The sequence below is a fragment of the Protopterus annectens genome, chromosome 12.part0 (assembly GCF_019279795.1).
Source record: "Protopterus annectens isolate FY-2018-M chromosome 12.part0, PAN1.0, whole genome shotgun sequence".
Taxonomy (NCBI): Eukaryota; Metazoa; Chordata; order Ceratodontiformes; family Protopteridae; genus Protopterus; species Protopterus annectens.
The window spans coordinates 895,645,327-895,663,766 of NC_056746.1; the positions used below are offsets into that span (position 1 = coordinate 895,645,327).

The window sequence follows — 18,440 nt, forward strand, 5'->3', positions numbered from 1 at the left end:
CAGGCATTTCGTAAATACTCTGGGCGCAGTAGATAAGCCAAAGGGCAATGCAGAGAATTGATAAAGCGTTGTACCTGCCAAAAATCTGAGGTATCTTCTACAATCTTGTCTGATAGGGACATGCAGGTATGCCTCTTTGAGGTCCAACGTTACCAGCCAAGACTCCTTGCCCAGCATGGGAAGAAGCTGCTGTAGTGTGAGAATTTTGAATTTGGGTACCTCCAGGTATGTGTTTAGAATTGAGAGGTCTAAAATGGGTCTCCAGGCTTTGTCCTTTCTTGGTACTAGAAATAGTCTTGAGTAGAATATCAAAGCCTTGGTATATGACATCGGCTGCCTTCGGCCGTATACCTGATGACAGGACGTCAGGTATAAAGGAAGGCAGCCAATGCCATTTCCTCAGTTTTTCTTGCCATAACTGTCAGGAGCCCCCAAAGAAGGCAAGACCAGGAAAAGAAAATCCCTGGAAACATAACATCCACAAAATAAACAGGTAGTCTGTGCCTTAGGAAAAAAGGGGGATGGAGGGGGGGGGATCCAGGACTGCAACAGTGAATACACTTGAACATCTACATTTATGGTACATGTACACAACTGTACTATGTTCATCATGTTTCACTGTTGCAGTCCTTACAAAATGGGTTGATTCCCAAAGCCCAAAGAAAAAAGGGTGGAGGAAAACCACTATTTAAGGGTTGGTAAGGATGCCCTGCAACACTGCAGTGACAAAACCAGCCCTGGATTAAGAAAACAAAGGTAAATTGTAATGCTTTGTGAAAGTGTGAACAGAAGTCCAAGTAGCTGCTTCCAGGATGTCCTTAGTAGGTACACCTCTCAAAAAAGCTGCTGAGGTAGAAGTTGCTCTAGTAAAATGGGTCCTGATACTCTGTGGAGGGACCTTGCTGCAAGTAACAAAAGTGAATACAATGGACAATCCATTTAGAAATGGTCTGTTTAGAAATAGCTTTGCCCTGAGCTCCAGATGCAAAACTGAACAACAATTGGTTAGACTACCGAAAGGGTTTAGTCCTTTCCAGGTAAAATCAAAGCTGTCTATGTACATCAAGGGAGTGCAGAAGTCTTTCTCCTCTATTCTGAGGTTTAGGAAAGAAGGTAGGCAGGTGGACAGATTGGTTAAGAGTCAAGCTAGAAACCACCTTAGGCATAAAGGAAGGACTGGTTCGAAGGGAAACGCTATCCGCATGGAAGATGATAAAAGGCTCTACTGGCATTAAGGCCTGCAGCTCAGAAACTCTTCTAGCTGAAGTAATGGCCAAGGGACATCATGCTCAAGGCCTACGCAAGTGATACAGTTAAGAATGAAAATCACGGTGTGGAAGCTGTTTTCCACAGGCAAGACAGTTATTAACTTTCTCTGACATTCATTAAAGCAAGAAAAGAGGGTCCCCAATGGGGTACTTAGCTGAGGATGTCTTTAACTGAAGTAGGTGGACTACAAAGAATGAAATCGGCCGACCGGCACTCATGCGAATTGCTTCTGCTTCGGGCTCCCCTGCCAAGAAAGACTGAGGAAATGGCGTTGGTTGCCTTCCTTTATACCTGACGTCCTGTCGTCAGGTTTACAGCCGAAGGCAGCCGACGTCATATACCAAGGCTTTGGTATTCTGGCTGACTGTGGGCTACTGGGAGCCAGATAACCCATTTTCTAAGGACTGCAACAGTGAAACAAGATGAACATCCTAAACCATTATTTACATTTTCAGTCAGAAGTTCTGTCATGTCCAAAAGTGTCGAGGTAAGTGCTTTACACTTTTTTAAAGAGCATTACAAAATAGTTCATCTTCATTCATTCTCTGATTTGCTGCTGCCTCCAAATAAGGCTTGCAGGGGAAGTCAAAGCCGAACCCCAACATTCAATGGGCATAAGTCAGGGCACTACTCTCAGACAGAATGTCAGTCCATCTCAAATCTCACACACATTCTCCCTGACTCTCACTCCTACAGGCATTTGGGATTTACCTATTAGCATGTCTTTCAGATGTGGGAGGAAACTGGAGGACTCAGGGAAAACTCATTTGCATAAGAGGATGGCATATAGACTCTCCTAACAAAAAAAAATAAAATGAAGAATAAGGCTCTGTACATGACAATGCTAAACTCTGTGCCACTGTTCCACTCCATTTTATTTTTTTACTTAAGAAAGCAAGTTCAGAAATTGGTATGACCATGCACAGTTTGCAATTCCACAGTACAACATCTGTATCTTACTTGAAAACAGTCAGACAACAGAATCCACTGAGAGAGCACAATTCTAAGCAGCGTTATGAAAAGAAAAACTCCTGGGTATAGGACTCTAAATAAAATAGTGCTGGCAATATCCCTAACAAACAACATCCTGATGTGGACATAATGTGTAGTTCAAAGCAGGCAACACAGCCACCAACCAGATTCTGATTCATTGATATGTTTCCATAGAAAGGCACAGTTAATCCCTGGTCTAGCAAAATGACCCTTAGGAGTTACTCCTAACCAAATTTTCTGTAGTACAAAAATTAAAATGAGCCACCCATTTGAGAGAGGCACTGTTTAAATATACCCAAGTCCTCTCTTTCCTTAGCAAAAGGAACACAGGAATTCTGTTCGTAAAGGACAACTGCCAACAATCAATGCAGTAACCTTTCTCTTCCTTCATAGAATTAACCTCAGACTACATAGGAGAATTTCTGATGATCTCCTTACATTCACCACTGTAGTATTCCTTACTAATGGGATTCCCTGCCGTGAAGCCCTCCGTCTGGCCAGTTTACAAAAGATTTCCTTTGCTTTAAGGTATGCTGAATGTCACCTGCTTACTCCTTGCATACAGTAGGGCATAAAGGTGACGTTCAGATGTACCATCCTCAGGACTTTTTTGCCACCAGTCCGAACGCTGTTTTAACTGCCGGTCTGTTGTATACATCTGGGTTTTTTTACCGTTTTTCTGTTTATTGGCTTTTCTGTGCTTGCTCCTGTTTGCTGGCATCCTCACAGTTGCAGATAAGTACCCAGTTGGGTTTTGGTTACTTTTTCTGTTTTGTTTAGTGCTGTTTGGAGTTAATGTCATCCAGGAAGGGTAAATGCCAGTATGGGAGACTGATTCCCCATAAAGACTGTCACGATAAGTGTCTTTTTTGCCTTGGTGCTGCTCACGACCATATGTCTTGTTCAATTTGTCAGCCGTTTGTCCCCAAAACTCTTCATAGTAGGCTTTCTTCCCTTTCCTTGTACCTGAAGAACCTGCAAACTAAGCTTCTTGCTTTGGGTACTACGGATGGAACTTCCTGCCCCAAGGGTCAGCTGTCTGGGAAGAAGGTGCATAAGGTAAAGCCAGAATCTTCCGTTGTCCAGCCTCTGACGGCTGTTTCTCCTGAGGTTATTATGCACCCAGAGGCTCACCTGGTTGTTTTGTGAGATTCTTCTATCGCATCTACGTTGGAGGCCAGTGAGGATTTGGCAGGCAGCACGTCCAATGAGGCTTTGCAGGTGTCTGTTTTGGGCATTCAGAGGGAACCACGGTTGACTATTTCTGAGGGGGTCTAATGGGGTTCTGCAGTTTCTCTTTTGGGAAGAGGTTCCTACTGCAGTTGGGGAATGCCATCCTGAGTCTTGGCTTTCTCAGGTTTCCAGGATGGCTGTCCCTTTGAAGAAGAAATAGAAAACTAACCATGTCTCTTCTGCTCCTAGGGATCCACAAAGTGAGTGGCAGTCCTTTACTCAGGTGTTATTTAATGTTTTACTGTCGTTGCGGCCTCCTCAAGACATTTCAGTTCCTGCTCCCCTAAAAAGCCCAGACAATTCCATTCTTCTGAGGTTCAGTCACGAAAAAACAAGCAGCGGTCACAGAACGCTAGTAATCGCTAAACTACTCACAACCACAAAAATCCAAATCTGGGTGAAAAAAGTTGTCGGAACTCCACACAAGTAGTTTGAAAAAATTCTTTATGCAGTAAAATATAAAATGTTGAGTGCTTTCACCCACATATCGTGGGCTTCATCAGAACCCCTGATTCTTATTATCTTATCAGATTTGGACTTTTGTGGTTGTGAGTAGTTTAGCGATCACTAGCGTTCTGTGACCGCTGCTTGATTCTTCTGAGGTGGATTCTGATGATGATTCCCTTGCTTATTCTGCCCAGATTCCTTCTCTTTAGACTATGGGTGTGAGGAGGAGGATTCTCATACTCTTGATAATCCCTCTGAGGAAATTTCCTTTGGGGACACGATCTCTGGGATGATGGACTTTTTTAAGTGGGATTGTGCTCAGTTTTGGATATCCATAAGAGATACTATGAGTTACTGCAAATGGAATCTCCTAAACCTGCGGCCATTCCTCCTGTCTTGCCTGCTTTATTATAAAATGCTGGATTCTCTGCCCCCTGCTCCCAGGAAGTCTGAAAGGTTTTACAGGGTGCCTGAGGATTGTTCTTTTTTGTTTAAATGTCCTGCTGCTGACCCCTCTGTGGTGTCTGCAGTCTCTGGTAAGCTGTCTCAATTGCTTCCTTCGTCCAAGTTACTGCCTTCTGACAAGGACAGTAGGACCATGGATAGGCTGGGTAAGAAGGTTTATACTTCCTCTACCCTGGCTTTTAGGGCTATTAATTATCAGACCCATATTTCTAGGTATGTCTTGGCTCTTCTTTCTCTAGCCTGTCAGGTTCTTTCTGATTTTCCAGACTCTAAGGGTAATTCTTCTACTCTTTCCTTGCTTGGGACTTCTTCTCAGGTAGTTCATCATTCTATCAAGTGTAGTTATGATGCTGCAGATGCCTTTTCAAGGGCTGTTGCTTCTGGCTTGGTTCTGAGGAGATATTCCTGGCTTCGGCCTCAACCTTTGCCTGATGATATTAAGGCTAAGTTGCTGGATGCTCCTCTGAATAATACTCTTTTTGTTTGGTGAAGTGGCTGCTGGTTTATTTAAGTCTCTTCAGGACAAGGGGAAGGCTTTACAGAAGCTTAAGCATGTCGTTGTTTCTCCTGTGCCTGAATTTCAATGGAACTACCCTTCTGAGCCAGCCTTTGTTCATAGGAAGTCCCGCCCTCTTTCTAAAGATAAAAAGGGTAGTAAACGGACTCCTCCTGCTAAAGCCACTCAGACTGCAGGGATTTTTAAGCCTTTCCTGATAAACCAGGTTCTGTCTAACTATCCAGCCATTCCCAGCCACATTCCTCTGTCTCTTCATCTTTCTCTCTCTCTTCCTGTTTGGCTCCGTATCACCCAAGATTCTTGGGTTTTGTCAGTCATTCATCAAGGGTACTTCATGGTCTGGATTTCCTATCCTCCTTTTATGGGCATTCCTCAGCCTCCTCGGGAACAGCTTCCTTTTTTCTCAGAGGTTTTTAAGGATCTCTTTTCTCAGTGTACTATTCAAGAAGTGCCTGTGCCCCAAAGGGGGAAAGAGTTTTATTCCAGGATGTTTCTAGTGCCCAAAAAGAAGGTACTTGGAGACCTATTCTAGACCTCTCCCATCTGAACACCTTTCTGAACATGCCTTCCTTTTGGATGTTGTCCCTTCAGTCTCTTTTTCCTCTCTTTCTCCCTCAGGCTTTTCTGGTGTCTCTGGACCTCAAGGATGCTTATCTCCATATTCTGATCCATCCTCTTTTACAGGAGATTTTTGCGTTTCTCTGTTGCTTCCTGGCATTTTCAGTTCTGTGATTTTCCCTTTGACCTTCAAGGGTGTTCACCAAATGCCTTGCTCCTGTGATTGCCTTTTTCAGGCTTCAAGGGATCCAAATCTTTCCTTATTTGGATGACTTGCTGATTTAGGCGTCTTCTCCAGAAGTCCTTTTACAAAATATTAATTTTACCATTTCTCTTCTTCAGAGCCTGGGGTTCACAATAAACTTCAACAAGTCTTCCCTGACTCCTTCTCAAGATCATGTCTTTCTGGGTTGCAGGTTTAAAACAATGCAAATGCTGGCATTCCTACCTCCTCCAAAGGCATTAACTCTTATTTCTTTCAAACTCTTCTTCCCCTGGCCTCCATTTCAGCCAGGTAGTTTCTGAGAGCTATGGGGTTCATGGCTTCCACCATTCCAATGCTTCCTCTGGCCAGGCTCCACATGAGGAAGTTCCAGTGGTTTCTGAAGTTGGTGTGGCTTCAGCATGCGCATTGACTAGACTTTCCTGTTCCTCTTCTCCCATGTCTCAAGGTCGAACTTCTGTGGTGGATTCAGCAGTTGTCTCTGAATCCAAGGCTCTCATTTCAGCCACCACTAACTTCTCAGGATCTATTCAGATGCTTCATATGTGGGATGGGGAGCAATGTTTGGCTCCCTGAAGATTCTGGAAGTGTGGTCACCTTGTAAGCAGAAAGAGCACATTAACATCAAAGAGATGCGGACTCTTATGCTGGCTCTTCAGGCCTTTCATTCTCTTCTCTGCAGGGCCTCTCAAGGTATTCACAGAATACCACAGTCATGTGGTATATCAACAAACAGGGGGTACGAGATCCTACCATCTTTGTTGGTATGGGATCTGGCTTTCCAATATCGTGTGACTCTTCAGGCAGTTTACATTCCTTCAGATCGGAACATTGTGGCAGACAATCTGAGCAGGTCCTTTACTCAATTTCATGAATGGATGCTTCACAGGGATGTGTTTCTGGACATTATCCACCAGCGGGGTACTCCTCAAGTAGATCTCTTTGCCTCCCCATTGAACAAACAACTTTCTCTGTTTTGTGACAGAGTCCCAGGTCCTCTGGTATGGAAGGTGGACGCCCTCTCATTTTCTTGGAAGGGGATGTTTCTTATGCATTCCCTCCCCTTCTTCTCATTCCGAGAGAATGTTTGAAGGCTAATACCACTTCTCATCTTCCATGGAGACGTTCATGATCTGAAGACAGAAGAACAGTTCATCAGCTTAAACAGGAGGTTTTGTGCTGATGAAATAATCACTGCTTAAGCCTTGCTTAAACTGTTTTGACCAATTCTCCAGATTAAAACTGTGTATGTGAAATAGTAAAATAGAATGGTTTGGCCCTAAATGTCAGTGGTAAACTACCTGAGAGCTACTTAGTCGAAATAGTCATCAACTGTGCAAACTCGTCAATAAGTTTACACATAAATATCATTACAATTGCAAACATAAATACATGGCTCCCTACTGTAATTCTAACAGACAGAACTGCAAGTCTCAGTTACAAAAAAAAAAAAAAAAAAACATAGAAACTACAGGAGAACAGCAAATGGCAACAACTTCTATACTCCTTTAATTTTTTTTTTTTTTTTTTTTTTTTTTGCAAATACTAAGGGGCTACACCCCAATGACACTGCAACACTGAATATCTTGGAAGAAAAGTGAGACACAGTAATCCTAGACCTATTTTAACACACTCAGTCTCATTATTACACACACACACACACACAAACACACACACACACACACACACACACACACACACACACACACACACACACACACACACACACACACACACACTCCACAAGCATAGCACCACACAAAAAGCAAACCTGAGCATGCACCACTGTAACTGTCCACTCACACAAAAAACAAACAAACACACACACACACACACACACACACACACACACACTCGCGCGCGCATGCACATAAACCACAAGCTTCAAACCACAAACAATGAAGCAAAAAGCCACCTCTCAAGCCCTAGAACACATGTGCAAACCTATATATATATATATATATATATATATATATATATATATATATATATATACACATATATATATATACACACACACACACACACACACACACACACACACACATATATATATATATATATATATATATATGAATATATATATATTCAATGAAAGTGCATTTCCAGTGATACCTGACAAGTTGGCATTCAGATACAAAGGAAATTATTGTAACCGAACAGTACTAATAATGTGCTATACTTTTACATGTGAACTAGGTCATTCTCTCTTGCTTCATTTTTTTTTATAAAGCAGCTTTGCTAAGTTTGTAAAGAACTGAGAGACAAAATTACTGCTGTGCTTTGATTGTTGCAGTCTGAGTGTGCTGTCATCTCTTGACTCAGTTTTTGTAAGACAGTTTTGCTACATATGTGAAGTTGGAAAATTTAACTATTGCTGTGCAGTTACTTTCACTTTCACAACATGTTGAGTATGTTGTTATTGCTTCCTTCAGTTTTAATAAGGGAGATGTGCTAAGCTAGTGAAATATAACTGACAAATCATATGAAAGTACCGATTTCAACAGTCTCTCAAGTATAGAATACACGTTTCTATGACTTCTTTAGGGCCACTGTGAATGAAAACCATCGTGTCTGGTTTGGAGGGCCTTCATCCAAACTGAACACTCCCTGGGGAGCTGAAACATATGGTCAGTTTTCTTTGAAGGCCAATACAGCCAATACAGCTAGCTTCTCCCAAACCATCTTGGTGGCATCTTTAAGAACACACATACACACACACACACACACACACACACACACACACACACACACACACACACACACACACACACACACACACTAATTTGATTGAAACAACAATATGATCACATTTTTTGTCAACAGTACAATTCTTAAAAATAAATGTTCTTACTGCAGTAATACTTTATGAAAATTTCAAGTCTTTACTACCTTGTTTACCAATTTTAGCATGTTTTCAGTCTAATTTTAGAAGGGATGCACATATATTTCAGATCCAAAAAAAAAAAACTAAACAGTTCTCTTCCCACTAAGAAAGACTCCCTTTATTTTAGCCAGGGTGGTGGATAGACTGTTAGAGAAAGGGCGATCCATAGATCGCATCCTGATTGGAGAACGATCAATTCCACCTCTTCATGGCAGCATATCAAGCCACCGTGGAGCTTGGACAGAAAAACCTAACGGCTGCCATTACTTTACACTCGCTAAGCAGCGCTTCTGCTGTTTAGCGAGTGTAAAATGTAAAAAAAGAAGGAAAAGTAAAAGAAAACGTATGTGCGTGAGTGTTAGAATGAATTTTCTAAACAAAATGAAAGTCTGAAACTCAAATCTATGTCATTATTTAGTGACATCAATCTCTAACAGCGGCAACAAACCAAACATTTTACAAATAAGGAAAAGCAAGTTGGTTGCAATTTTTTCATATTCACTCACTGTCAGACTTCAGCAATGTACTCAGTAAGTGGTGATCTATGGTGGCCTGGTTAAGACATGTGTCACAGAAGCTGCTCAATGCCACAGTGGTGCATCCAGTAGTGATGCCATTTAACAGCGTCTGGTTCTTCAGTTGAGTTTTTGGCTATGACTTCTTCTGTGTGACGTCTACATGTACCCCCTGTCTCTGTATGGGTTTTATCTATGTGGTTTGGTGTCTTCTCCCTGACCATCAGCTGTATAATTTATGTTCGGCCATTTGCACTTTTACTTTCATCCCAGTCTAACATCAGAAGGGTGCATAGAATGTAACTCTCTCTCTCTTTGGAGGGGCAGGAAGGCAGGCACTATTCTCAGACAGAATTTATATATTTTTACATTTGCTTTCTCAGTTTATTGGGGAATTACTGTTTTGTTAGCTTTGAACATTAAGCCTGAGTCGCAACTTATTTTTCCTTGGGGAAAAAAAAGCATGAACTTATTTCCTTACACATGATTTTTTATTTTTTTTTGTTCAGAACATCATTAAGCCAAAAACTGTGAACAAAAACTATACGATCTATCTCAGATAGTCTAGAACCCCACATCTTCGGGATGCCTAGCAGCCCTTAGAATTCCAGCTTAAAAAGTGATATCTTTCAGACTTATTGTAGTAAAATCTTGGCCAGTTAGCATGTGTTAAAACAAGAGGGAAAGCTAAAAAGTAAGATAAAACGCAAGAAAGAAGTAATCTATCTGAATGGTGTAGGGCAAGAATGTTGGGGGGGCACGGGAGAAGCAAAGGGGAAGTGCCGGAAGGACTAGTGTGCAACACTGCCGCGTCCATGAAGTCCTTTCTCTAGGGCTCCATTTCACCTAAGGCTGGTCTTGTTCATTGCAGTCAAACATGTCAGATTTATACAGTCCTTAAAGTCGTCATAATAAGTGGGCACATATTCAAGCAGTCTGTGTATGAAAATGAATGAATGATCACATCTGTTGTTTGTTCACAAGTAATGGTCATTGACCTGCTGCAATAGAGCCCCACCCCACCCCATTCCAGTTAGCCCCACCCATTCACCTGCTTCCTGCAACACTGGTCACCAGTCTCCACTGCCATAAACAGAAGCTTTTCAGTAGGCTGCAACTTTAATCTGGTTTTGGCTTCATCCCAGGTAAGATATTCTGATCCTTTTTAAATTGTTTCCAATAGACTAGGGGTGTCTTCTTTTTCTTTAACCATTTCTTGGCTTGCGTATTTCTTTATCTAGTGAACTGCGCTAAGTCTTCAGGAAATTTTACTTGCCTCCAAGATGTACATTGCTTGTTTTGCAGCCCCTTTTTAGCTATCTCCAAGACTTTAGTAATTTTAATTCAGCTTTTTGTGACTAGTTCTAATGGGCACAAAAGTTACACAATGTCCCCAAGTAGCTTCTTCCGTTGCTTAATTACCATTACCTTCCACTTTGAAATACATATTGCACATTGCAACAGGTAGACCCATTTTGTTTGTGTAGTCTGGTCAAATGGCTGAAAATCTGGAGTTGCTGAACATTCCATTTCTGAAGGCAGTATTGTTTTGTCCCATGCTTTTCAGATATGCTTTCCCTCCCACATAAATTCCCTAACTTACTTTCTTAATTTTAACTACTGTTAATAATCTACCTTTTCAATAAATGCTTGACCTCAGTAAAATATCAACAGCACTGAAAACATTTCAAGGCCTGTATCATTTGGCCTAAATCTATGACCATTAAATTGCATTTCTACAATCTAGTAACTACTTTTGTTAATATCCCCCCTCCCCTTCATGACTCTAATGCAGACTCACCTAAAGTGTTTGTTAGGCAGAGATTCCTGGATACCTAATTATTTACTTATATACACATCTGGGAATTTTTGCACCATCGGAACCAATTCTTAGCAAATGATCAAGCAACAAATTGTAAATACCTAACTAAAATAAATATTCAGGGCTTTAGTTTTAGTTTCAATAATTCTGTAGTCTGAGATTGATTCAAAATTTCTTAGGCTCTGAAATAATAACATTAAGACCCTCTTCAGTTCTAATTATAATTATCCACATCATCCACAAATAGAGCACTTTTTATTTGACCACCTTCCCCACTCTTGCAATCAAGATGGTTTTACTTGTCGGGCCAATGGTTCTAAACACACAGCAAGTAGCAAGGTAGACTGCGGGCAACCTTGAAAAGTATTTCTCTTAAGCTGAATTTCCTGGGATACTTATCCATCCATTTATTTTTTTCTCTTATAAACTTTAAGTATTAAAATCTACTAACAGTCACGGTACATACTGCAAGATAAACCAGGTGTTGTGTGCGGCAGTCAGCATAACAAGAAAACGAGTATACTTTCCCAGTGGTAGGATGCCTAAAAAAAATTGCTGTATCTATACAGAACACCTTCCACAACGAAATGTACCTTTCTTCTTGCTAACAGTCTTGTGAGAGAAACCATCTTTCAAACAGAGTATACGGTTTAAGTTCTTTTTGTTCCTAAAAGTAAACTTAGGAGTATCACCTACAATTTCACGCAGCTTGTTATCCTGTGTAAGGACAGGCCAAAACCTTTTTTTATTATCTCACAGACTTGCTTGTTATCATTTGTGTAGGTTAAAATTAAATTAAATGGGTCTTTTCTGGGAGTATTGCTTTCAGTTAACCGATTACTAGCATTGTCTCTCCTATGAAGAAATGGGAAGCCACACAACACCTGGTTTATCTTGTGGTGTGTCAGGCTTGTTCAGCATATTATGTTGGAAAAACGGACTAAATGTTCAAAAATAGAATTTTAAGACATCTTTGTGATATTCGCAATATTATAGACAACAGGAATGCATTAGCATGTCACGTTGCACAATTTCCAACACATCACTTTAAATTTCAAGCCACTGAAATTACTTTTCAAGGTGTGAGACAAGGAGATATCATGAATAATACTGAGAGAAACAAAGCTAAATGGATTATAAACTTGAGGGCAGACAGATCGCCAGGACTTATTGCCATAGTACCATTAAAACCTATGTTAAAGAATAAGAGAACAGTGATTGGCTGAATAGAAGGAGTGTCTCCCTTCACAGTCTTTCATTGGTGCAATTATTCATTGGATAATGACAAGGGGCTGATCCTGAAATTGATGCCTGATTGGTGTTTTATACCTTTTTTAAATGTCAGAGTTTCCCCTTCCTATTATATGATCTGAAGAAGGAGAAATCTGAAAGCGCTTATCGTTTGCAGTAAGGGGACTTGTTGTTTTTATTGTGTTGTTGGACATTATAAACTTCTTGGTTTATTTTAAGTTGGTCCGTGGTGGTGATACTGACACTTTTTCTTTTTCTTTTCCTTGCTGCAGTTTGGATGTTTTTGGTACCAGATCGAGCTGAAGCTACAACCCCACAATCAGGCAGACCACATTCTAATACACAGTTTGTCAGTGGCAGTTCATGAGATGAGTGATTTGCTCACTGCTACATTTTGCTGGACCTGCACTATCAAGAAGACACTAACCAGGGACAGTATTTTACTGCTGGGCATAGTACTGGGCGTAGTTCTAGTAATTATTGTCACAGCAAACATTACTGTTGTTTTACATCCATAAATTGCCAAAATACAGCCATTAAATGTGCTATTATTGCCTGAGAAGCAAGTGTTTCTAGAAATTTAAACCACCATATCAGCTAAGCTCATTTTAATGCTGCATTTCCTTCTCACAGCATACTCAGACATTCAGATGAAATCCAAGATCCTGCAAACACTGGACACCCCCCTGCTGTAAAAGGTAGACTTTCAGAAAACTGGGCTGTATCAGTACAAATGGGCTGTGCTTCACAGCTGTTTCTGGCAGGTATAAGCAATCAGGTGCCAGACAGCACTTGCTCTCCAAGTTTTGCAATACTGGAATCAACTATAAATGTAATTACTGTTATCAATCAATGTACCTCTTAACTCCTTTGATCAAGAATTCTGGACAAAGAGTCAGTTCTGTGGAGTAGGGTGATAAATTCCTGACCACAATGTAGGTGACCCAAGTCTGAATAGTGACCTGTAGGATCTGGCAGGGAGGAGAGGAATGAACAGCCATTGTCAGCTCACCCAACCTGGAGGGATGAAGGTGGCTCTGGCTTGTCATACAGGTAAAACCTGGCAGGAGCAGTGGGTATTCACCCTATGGAGCCCTAAAATAGTGAGCCATATGAAAGTCAGACAAAAAGCAGAAAGGAATTCAGCGTGCATGGACACACTTCCCCTCAGAAGGCAACTTGCCGCTCAGAGCTCAGAAGAGCCATCCCATGTGAGGAGAAGGCACCACCATGAGAAAAGGCAGGCCACTAAACAGACCAGTAAGTTGATCCACTCCCTATCAACCAATTCCAACCATTGAGTAGCTGATATAAGTGGGAATTCACAGGCAGGAGCAAATGGACCTTAGGACTCTTGTCTCACCCAGGGATTCTGGCTACCACTACCATGGAATGAATGGGCTGAATGGGTACAAGTACTCTGCCCTTTAGTGAAGTAAGGGAATTAAAAGAAAAAAATCTAGGCAAAGCCAAAATTAATGGGTTAACAAAGGCCCAAACCTGGGTACAACTTTTAAATATTATGATACTGCACTTAAAAAGTTAATAGAACAACAAGTTTGCATCAACGTACATTTTTAAACAAGAAGTATGAAGCTTTAATGTATGGCATTACTGACTGACTGAAATCCTCAGTAATCTGCAAAAAAAATATGAAGGACAAAAAAATATGAGGTAAAATTAGGGACATTCTGCAAAATAAAGGATATTGAGAGGTATGCCTGTCATTCTTACTATTGAGAGCTTCTTAAAAATGCATTCTTCCATAATTCTGTACAACATTTACTGAGATAAAAACATTTTATGAATTAACACAAAGCGACAAGGCATTGTTTGAGAAATAAAGTGTCAAGATTAGTTAAATCTCACTAGCCTTAAGAAATGGAAACTGCACAGCCAGAAAATAAAGACTGCAAAAAGCATATCCATATGCACCATGATGACTAAAGCCTTTCTAAGCACTTTAAACATTACGTTTGCTGTTTATTGATACATTTAGATTTTACAAAAAAAGACAAATATATGTACGTTCAGAAATTTTATATGAAATGAATTTATCTTCTCTATACAACTGCCTGGCCTATTTTTAAAGTAATACAGAGTACTGTCATAGCTTACACTGTGCACACTAACAGGTTACAAACACCGAGAAGCCTTTCAGGTGACACAACTGTTGTCTTCTTTGTTATGTTAATTCTGAACTTTAAAATATGATCCACTGGCTTTAGTTTTCTATTCAGTAGGTGAGCAAAACAAGAAAACACCACCTGTACAAAATCAATGGGAAACCGATGTACTGACAGAAGTTTAAGCCCCGAATAATTGCTAAAAAGCTGTGAATAGCCTGATTATGATAGCTGACACAAGTGTATCTAGTTTTAGGTACTACATCTTCAGTGTACTGGTAAGTTTTTATAAAATATCAAACCAAACTGGCTTAAAGTAAATGAAAATACTAACTGAAATACAGAAGTCAAAATGTAATGCTGAGATTTTTAAAGCACACACTATGAAACTTGATAAGAAAATGTTTTCTATCTGAATCAGCCAAATGTAGTGTCCCTCAACCCAATTACATCACACACTGTGCTACTTCCAAAACAGCTGCAGAATGTTTTAGGGTGCCAGTGTGTGAAGGGAACACAACTAATGGTCAGTGAAAAAGCACACTAATTGAATCAGGAACATCTTTTAATATTGAAATAATTTCTAGAATTTTCTAGTAAAACCTTTAAGCAATTATCACTCAGATATTTAGCTCTGAGAATCAGCCACCACATCATCACCTGATCTGTTTCTTTTTTTAGCATATACATACCTTAAGAAGAAGTGGATATTTGCAGATTCTTTGTATTGGGGTCAACAAATAGCCTTCCAGTGGAATGTCAGTGGTTTTCCTACCGCCCAGCAGCATACAGCCCTAGAATCAATGAGAAATAACAAAACTATTACAATACATACAAGCATCAGAGCAAACGCCAACAAGGCACACAATATTAGCATCATATATTCTAACAAAAAAGTGATGAGAATACTGATGTTACCCAGCAGGCAGCAGCAGCATACCGTTTTGTAACACCATACATACAGCACTGCATACGGCAACTACCTTTGAGGAAACTCATATAATAATGCAGGGTAAAAGTGTAATTTAGAGTACAGGATCAGTATCCTAGATTATGGTTTGATGTACACAGAGTGCAAACCCTACAGACCATCAACAGTATGTGCTTACCTCCCTCACCCTAGTTTCCCTACTCTAATCACCATCACTCCCATCCCTACTCACTTACCAAGGGTACTTCAACTCCAATCCCATTTACATAATATTTGTGCACTCACATACCAATCACCACAGGACCACATTCAGATCTAGCCCCTTTTGTGGTCAGCCTGTCAGCATATGAGACTCTGAGGCGATGTGGTAACAGTGTAATGTTTACTGACAAGCTCTTGTAAAACATAAAAACCATCTGTGAGAAATGTACATACATAAACTGGGGGACTACTTTCTCAATACCTTAATGTGTCAAAAAACAGCACACAATCTCCTCAAAACAGCCCAAAGTTAAAGTCATTTATGCTGAGATTTTTAAAGTAATCATTACCTAAGCCTCCTGACAGAAGCATAGCTAGTGGTCCCCCCCAACTTTTCCACTGAACAGAAAAAAAGGACAGTGTTTCTACTGGCAAACCAACCAAGTTGCCAGAGGCACAACACAACCTATACATGTAGAAATGCAGCATGTAAATTCATGCATTCCTGTACAACTTTTACACATTCACACAGTCAGATAGTAATTCAAACGAAATGCTATGCAGACTGTCAGAATGTAGTGTATTTCAGTTTTTGCCAGAAATTTATGTTTTTTTACCTAGGGAAGACAAACAGAATGCTGAAGGAGCACATACTAGAACACAAGAGAGATATAAATAATAAAAAAGAGAACAGTGCATTGGCCAAACATGTTGAGGCAGAAGGGAGGGACCATATTTTCAAATTGTTTGTTCTAGAGGTCATTATAGAAGGGATAAAAGAGGGTGATATGAAGACCAGGACTGAAGCAGCTGAACAAACATGGATTATCAAGTTTAATGCAGACACATTACCAGGCATTAACGAAGCAATATCACTCAAACCATTCCTTAAAGCTAGAGCCCTTAGACATTAATTATACAGCTTGCATTTTAAAGTGTGCATAAATGTTTCTTTAAAAGTTTTTAATTGATTTATGACAATGTGTTTGTAGCTAATGTAGATTGTTCTTATGGGATTTTAATTAGTAAAGTAAGAGGGATATCCTAAATGTTTTAATTGTTATTAATGATTGACTGATTATCAAGCATATATAAACATAATTCAAATTATTCATTGTTGTCTGAGGAAGTGGTCATAGAGATCGTGAAAGCGCTTACGTTTGTTTTTATAATAAAAGAGTTTAAACCTAGCTGTGGTGGATTAGGCTCTATTTATTTTTGCATTAATCGTTTGGTCTTCAATAGAGCCTGTTCTTTATCCAGAATTCTTGTTTTGTTCATGTTTTGACATATATGACTTTGTGGCTGCCCACAAGAGACTGAACAAATGTAGATGCTCTACACTGGGGCAAGTGCAGGAAGACAAGGCTGAGCACTGCATACATGTGTCTGAAAAAAGAAACATACTTGTCTTTTTTTGTTGTTATTGTAAACACCTTTATTAAATTCACAATATTTAGACAACAATATGGATTCACTTACAATTACAGAAAAGAAAAACTATTGTACACACTTTCTTTAGTTTCTGTTGTGCACATTTCCTTAGTTCATGCATTACATATGTTTGCTAAATTCTTTAACATTTATCATTCAATCCAGCAGTAAATAAACTGATTATATTTTGTCTTCCCTTAAATTTCTTTTATTTGGGATATGTTTCTGCATGTAATATTCCCACAATTTCCCTTTATTTCTACTTAATTTGCTCCTTTCCTATTCTAAACATCCCATATCCAATTATTTTACCGACTTTACAATTGTCAGTATTTTGGTTATGGTTGTTTAAGATTTTGCTTTCCATTTTCTAGTAATTGCTTTTTGGCAGCCAAGAACATTAAACTTCACAATGCCTTACTATGTCTAGGCAGCTCAGATCCTACAACCCAGTTCAAAAGAATCATTTCCTTAGTTACAATAATTTGCTTTCCTAACATTTCTGACAAATTATTCTGCAGGGAAATTTTAGAATCTGCCAACTCCGTACATTACCAGAAAACATATTCCAGAGTTACCTCTCCCTTTCCCAGCACACTTCCATCAGCTGCTATCTAATGGAGAAAACATTTGCTGAAATTAGCTTGGAGTATAAAAAACACCTAAGCAACCACTTCCATGCAAACATCCTAAACCTTCTTGACTTTGTTGCATACTTCGGAGCCATACAGATGTCATACCTCTGTTGCTTTCTATATTGCCTTCCCAAGTCTTTTCCTAATCTTTTTTGATCTCTTCTGACTCATTCTTGTAGTTATCACACACTATTTTATATATTCTCCTAATTATCCTTTTTTATAGCAATATCTGTTCCAAACTCAACTAAAAACTCAACCAGAGCTAGTCTTTCACTTAACACTCCCCTATCCCTTTCTCTTTCTCTGTGCTTGATATCAGTCCTTGGTAGGCAAGACAGCCTCTAACTTCCATTACATAATTCCATTTGGCCTCACTATACATTATAAGCTTTCCATCCAAAGTTAATTGCTTCTTTTGCAATCTTCTCCAAAACATTCTAGCCCCATTTGCCTGGTTTATATCCCCTTGCTTACAGCCATAGCTATTGATAAAATCTATTTTCTCCATTTCTGTTTGGCTTAATGTAAGGAGTATTTTCTGCTACTTTCTATGTACAGTTGTTATTCTCCTTAAGGGCCTGCATTCAAAACCACTCTCTTTTCTTGTTTCTTGAGCTCCCTTTCTGTTTCATCATCAACATCATGCCTTTCATTTCCACTTTGATTTTATAACAATCTCCTTCTGTTATGTATGGGAGACTTACTGGTACAGCTCTAAAGTATCCTTGCAAATAAGATAGTTTGAACCCCCCCCCCCCTTGTTCCACACACAAAATCTATTTTCTCCATTTCTGTTTGGCTTAATGTAAGGAGTATTTTCTGCTACTTTCTATGTACAGTTGTTATTCTCCTTAAGGGCCTGCATTCAAAACCACTCTCTTTTCTTGTTTCTTGAGCTCCCTTTCTGTTTCATCATCAACATCATGCCTT

The 18,440-nt window shown here is 39.7% G+C and overlaps 1 protein-coding gene across 1 annotated transcript in view; it reads right to left on the bottom strand.

Annotated features, from left to right (window-relative positions):
* Positions 1 to 18,440, bottom strand: part of PREX1 (phosphatidylinositol-3,4,5-trisphosphate dependent Rac exchange factor 1) — a 2,105,011-nt gene that overhangs the window by 1,197,198 nt on the left and 889,373 nt on the right. Inside the window, exon 5 of the mRNA XM_044089931.1 lies at positions 14,999 to 15,100. Coding sequence (XP_043945866.1) covers positions 14,999 to 15,100 — 102 coding nt within the window. The remainder of the gene's footprint in view (positions 1 to 14,998; positions 15,101 to 18,440) is intronic.